The sequence below is a fragment of the Mandrillus leucophaeus genome, unplaced genomic scaffold (genome assembly GCF_000951045.1).
Source record: "Mandrillus leucophaeus isolate KB7577 unplaced genomic scaffold, Mleu.le_1.0 Scaffold39, whole genome shotgun sequence".
Taxonomy (NCBI): Eukaryota; Metazoa; Chordata; class Mammalia; order Primates; family Cercopithecidae; genus Mandrillus; species Mandrillus leucophaeus.
In genome coordinates, this window is record NW_012104142.1 from 468,520 (window position 1) to 474,309 (window position 5,790).

General features: G+C 50.5%; 1 protein-coding gene across 1 annotated transcript in view; it reads left to right on the top strand.

Annotated features, from left to right (window-relative positions):
* The window catches only part of HKDC1 (hexokinase domain containing 1), a 68,936-nt gene that overhangs the window by 33,723 nt on the left and 29,423 nt on the right, over nt 1-5,790 (top strand). The window contains exons 8-12 of the mRNA XM_011991022.1: nt 645-800; nt 1,917-2,150; nt 3,053-3,357; nt 4,911-5,056; nt 5,154-5,273. Coding sequence (XP_011846412.1) covers nt 645-800; nt 1,917-2,150; nt 3,053-3,357; nt 4,911-5,056; nt 5,154-5,273 — 961 coding nt within the window. The remainder of the gene's footprint in view (nt 1-644; nt 801-1,916; nt 2,151-3,052; nt 3,358-4,910; nt 5,057-5,153; nt 5,274-5,790) is intronic.

Here is a 5,790-nt window from a genome sequence, read left to right on the forward strand (position 1 = left end):
AAAAAAATTAGCCAGGTGTGGTGGTGCACACCTGTGGGAGGCTGAGGCAGGAGGATCACTTGAGGCCAGGAGTTGGAGGCTGTTGTGAGCTATGATTGCACCCCTGCACTTTAGCCTGGGTGACAGAACGAGACCCTGTCTCTGATGATGATGATGATGATAATAACAATAATAATATTTAATAGTCTGCCTGGGAAACAATTAGGAATTGTTGGTGTGCAGACTTGGAGTAAAGCTGTAGGTAGCCATGGGGATCTTAAATCCACATTGTTGTAGAGCCTCTCTGGGGCTGTCCAAGCCCGTCTCACAGGCACAGAATCTTTCTCTCTTGGACAGAAGTTTGATGTAGGAGTGGGAAGCATCTGAGTGTGAAATTTGACTTGTCACATCATGTTTGAGTGATTTTGGGAAAATACCCAAAGTCTATGAAATTGAGAGTCCCTATGCTCGATGTGAGAATGGTACCCATGGCCAGGGTGATTTGAGACAAAAGTTCTTGCCGTCCAGCACTTTGTGAGAGGGAGGAATCTTAGCTTAGCCCTCTCCCATCTGCTCCTGCCTGCGGGCAGTGGCTCCTGGTCTTTGGGAAATGATGCAGCTTAATCAAACGGGCTTCGTCCACTGATCTGTTCACCAACGTGCAGGTTTGAGAAGATGATCAGTGGCCTGTACCTGGGGGAGCTTGTCAGGCTTATCTTGCTGAAGATGGCCAAGGCTGGCCTCCTGTTCGGCGGTGAGAAATCTTCTGCTCTCCACACTAAGGGCAAGATTGAAACACGGCACGTGGCTGCCATGGAGAAGTAAGCAAGTCCCTCTGCCTTGGCTCCGTGGAGAGTTGGGATGGGAGGCCCAGGTGTGGGGTGCTCGGTGTGGTAGGACAGCAGGAGGGACTAGATCCTCCTCCTTCACCAGGAGGATTTCAGATCTGGTCATGGCTTCAGATGGGTTAGCAATTTCTGCCGTGACCCAGATGAGAGCTTCTTGTTGATTTCATCAGTGAGGAACTCTGATGTCGGAGGGCCACCCTCTTCCCATGTTCTGCTGCCTTCTTCTTAAAGTGGTAACTTGTAACATTTTTAGGATCACAGATCCTTTTGAGAACTAGACCCTTAGCCCCGAAAATGTACATTCACACACAAGTTTGCTTACAATATCAGGGCATCCTTGGACACTAAGCCCATGTGTGGAATCCAAGTCCAGAACTCCTGTGATAGCAGAGCCTTCTTGACCTGCTCCCATCAGGAACTGGCTTTGAATGTGGTGATTTGAGGCCTTACACACAGGTCTCTCGCATGGGGAGCTGGCTGGTGAAGGCTGCAGGTGAAGGCGACTGGCCCCTGTGTGACTGCATTGCCGTCCAGCACATCTGAGGGTCCTGCTTCTCGGGCTTAGTAACCCTGGTATTGCCTTGACTTTGTGATCAGTTTAGATTCTGAGCTCAGCCGTGTGGCGCTGACCCGCAGCATCTATGTCTATGCAGAACTTGGCAGGGATAGAATTTCCATGAAAGTCAGCATAGCACAGGGTGATTAAAAGTGTGGGTGCTAGAATCTAACTGCTGAGTTCAAATCTTGGCTCTAGCCCTTACTAGCTGTGCAGCCATGGGCAAGTTACTCACCCTTTCTGCACTCACATCTCTCATCTGTATGATAGGGTAATGACGGTGCCTCCCGCAGGATTTGTGTAAGCATTGAAGGAGTTAATACGTGTAAAATCCTTAGACAAGTACCTGGCTCATGGTGACTGCTCAGTTAGTGGCAGCTGCTACTATCAATGTTGATATTGTTATTTTTATGTTATTACTATGGCCCTGTCTGTTAATTTTCACAATCCTGAGAGGTGGGGAAGCTTGTTCGCCCGGGAGGATACCAATGGGATGGAGAAGTGTGGTCTGCTCATTCCTGTTGCCTGGCCAGGTATAAAGAAGGCCTTGCCAATACAAGAGAGATCCTGGTGGACCTGGGCCTGGAGCCATCTGAGGCTGACTGCATTGCCGTCCAGCATGTCTGTACCATCGTCTCCTTCCGCTCGGCCAACCTCTGTGCAGCAGCCCTGGCGGCCATCCTGACACGCCTCCGGGAGAACAAGAAGGTGGAACGGCTGCGGACCACGGTGGGCGTGGACGGCACCCTCTACAAGATCCACCCTCAGTGAGTGCCGCCTGCCAGCCACGCCCCCACCAACGAGTCTCCCTGGAGCAGGGCCCCAGTGTCTTCTGGACTATACTGCTTCTCTGGGGTCTGGAACCATCAGCCCCTCTTGTTGGTTCTGAGATTACAAGGGAAAGGGTGAATCCAGGGCCCACATTCATCTGGCTGGCTGGGTTGCTTTTGGGGATTACTCTTAAAGAAACATTCTGCTAAAGCCAGTTGCCTAATTAGGAATGCCGTCCATCCATGTATCTATGTCCTTCCATCCATCACCCGCCCATTCATCTCTCCATTCATTCTTCTATCTAGCCATTATTTACTGGACACCTACTATGTGGTTAAGCCTGGGAAGTAAGATACACCTAATCATAGACAGGGAAAAACAGAGATGGCACAGGTTGCCAAGTTTATGGGAAGGGTCCTGGTAGGAAAACACAGGGAAATGGGAATTTTCCAAAAGGAAGGAGAATGAAAGCCCCTTTGGCTACCAGGGGTGGACGTGGAAGTCAAGTGGAAAGAGCCTGGAAAGAGCTCAAGTCCCTGGAAGGAGCCAAGAAAGAAAATCCTTCCCTTTGGACAGAAATGATTCTGTCCAAAGAATCATTTCTTTGAATGAATCATTTCTTCTGAATCAGAAATGATTCAGCCAATACATTCTGCACAGACTGGTTGAAATGTTCGTTGACAGAATAGGCACTTCCCTGAGCCTCCCAAGTGCCTTCCACTGCCCCAGCTTCTTAGTCCCTCTGTCCTGTCACCCCCTCCCCTCCCTACCATCAGCAAATAAAGGGCTGAGCCCTGGACCCGCAGGGCCCTCTGGGACCAGGTCACTGCTGCCCCTGGGTCTTGCCTGAGCCTGGCCTTTATGATTGCTCAATGTTTTGCCATCATCCCTGCTTCAGGTACCCAAAACGCCTGCACAAGGTGGTGAGGAAACTGGTCCCGAGCTGTGATGTCCGATTCCTCCTGTCAGAGAGTGGCAGCACCAAGGGGGCCGCCATGGTGACTGCGGTGGCCTCCCGCGTGCAGGCCCAGCGGAAGCAGATCGACAAGGTGCTGGCTTTGTTCCGGCTGACCCGAGAGCAGCTTGTGGACGTGCAGGCCAAGATGCGGGCTGAGCTGGAGTATGGGCTGAAGAAGAAGAGCCACGGGCTGGCCACGGTCAGAATGCTGCCCACCTACGTCTGCGGGCTGCCGGACGGCACAGGTGGGCCAGCACAGCCTCCCTTTCTGAACAACTATCCAGGGCTCCCGTCAAAACTCCTCAAAGCCAGTGAGGTTCTTGGTTTTTAGAGACTTAGGTTCACGTCTCTAATGGAGGGCAGGAGTAGGTAGAAGGCTAGTATTCTTTCTACATCTGTTGGCCTTGGTTAACCCAAGGCATTTGCAGTAAAAAACAAAACAAACAAACAAAAAACACAGGAAACCTACATTAGGTTATGCGTGCGCACTTACGTGTGTGTGGATGAGAACATGAGTGCACCCCCGACCCCCAGATCCTGACCCCATGGACTTTGTGTTTGATGCCTGGGATTGCCTGGGCTTGTCTCCTGCTGCTTCTCTGGCTCTGTTCTCTTCTGTGGCTTGGCTGGCTTCCCTTTCCCTCTCATCACTTCTGCCCCCAACTTCTCCAGCCCTTGATCCTTCTGGTCCTCGGTGCTCAGCCAAAAGAAGCCACTAAGTAGTGAAGTCAGTTCTTCAGACAAATTATTTTACCTCTTTGAATCTCATGAGACTCTTCCGGAAATAATGACCTTAGTAAAATGCTTTACATCTTATAATTTGCTTTTGAACCTTTTATTTCATTTCATCCCCACAACCACTTGGAATGTTGCCAAAGAGGGAATGGTTCCCATTTTATGGATGCCATAACTGACTCTTACGGAGGCAAGATGAGCTACTCAAGGTCTAACAGCTATACTTGGGATCTCTTAACTGAGAGCAGTAAGACACTATTTTATTTTTATTTTTATTTTTATTTTTATTTTGAGAAGGAGTCTCACTCTGTCACCTAGGCTGGAGTGCAGTGGCACAATTTTGGCTCACTGCAAGCTTTGCCTCCCGGGTTCACACCATTCTCCTGCCTCAGCCTCCTAAGTAGCTGAGACTACAGGTGCCTGCCGCCACGCCCAGCTGATTTTTTGTATTTTTAGTAGAGATGGGGTTTCACTGTGTTAGCCAGGATGGTCTCGGTCTCCTGACCTCTTGATCCGCCCGCCTCGGACTTCCAAAGTGCTGGGATTATAGGCATGAGCCACTGTGCCCAGCCAGAGGCCCCTTGGGTATCTGAATCATGCACGTCCTTGACTGGATGCCCCGCACCGTTCCTTGTGGCTCCAGAGAAGGCTGTCAGTCAGTGAAGCTGAAAGAGCCTAAAATGAGAGGTTCAGTCTCATTTTGCAGATGTGGAAGGAAAGGACGTTGCCTCTCTTGCTCAAGAAAAAAAGCCGTTTCTCAGAAGCCCCAGGTCCCTTGACTCCAGGCCAGGCCTCTTTTCACGGCACTTCACTGGTGATAGTGTAGGTGGTGCCTGGGCATTTACCACAGAAGTGGAGGCCAAGGAAAGCAGCCTGGCCTCACGCAGGCTCAAGATGCTGCCCAGGGACCAGTCACTGTGCACGGTGGCCCGCATGACCCTCTGGTCTGTGAGGCCCAGGAGTGCAGGCCCTGGGTCTGCTCTACTCCAGCATCTCCTCTTCCTCCCAATGCCCCGACACGAGTCCCTGTCATGGAATGCAGCTGCTGCTTTCTCCATCACAGAGAAAGGAAAGTTTCTCGCCCTGGATCTTGGGGGAACCAACTTCCGGGTCCTCCTGGTGAAGATCAGAAGTGGACGGAGGTCAGTGCGAATGTACAACAAGATCTTCGCCATCCCCCTGGAGATCATGCAGGGCACTGGTGAGGAGGTAAGTGCTAGGCAAGGCCTTTGGGCTCCAAGGTGCCAGCCTGCCACCCTGCATCAATGTCCGCCCGGTGTGAATGTCGCTGTCTCTCTCTCTGCAGCTCTTTGACCACATTGTGCAGTGCATCGCCGACTTCCTGGACTACATGGGCCTCAAGGGAGCCTCCCTACCTTTGGGCTTCACGTTCTCATTTCCCTGCAGGCAGATGAGCATTGACAAGGTAAGACAGCCCCACCAGACTCATGGCCAGCCCAGTGGGCTTCCTTCCTCTACTGGGGCCATCTCCAGCTAACTCCCAGCCAGCCTTCATTTTTACAGGGATCTTGGGTTCAGGGCAGCTGGGAACACATGATAGAGAATTTCAACAATTTAATTTTTAATCAATTTATCACGATTTTTTAGATTGACCATTCACAAGAGAATTTAGAGTAGTATACAATAAAGGGACACATACATAATATTCCTACTAAAAGAGAGGTCGAATCATACTATGGAGAGAGGGAGGAAGAGGTAATGACCAGTGAAGTCCAGTTGTAACAATTGGGCAATAATACGATCCGTGTCTTTCTGGACAGTCATGTAAACACGGAATTACAATGGGTTTTTATCATCCGACGAAAGAAAGCTTGCCAGCACATCACAAGAAATGCATTTCTTTCTTTCTTTCTTTTTTTTTTTGAGACAGAGTTGTGTTCTTGTCACCCAGGCTGGAGTGCAATGGCGTGATCTCGGCTCAC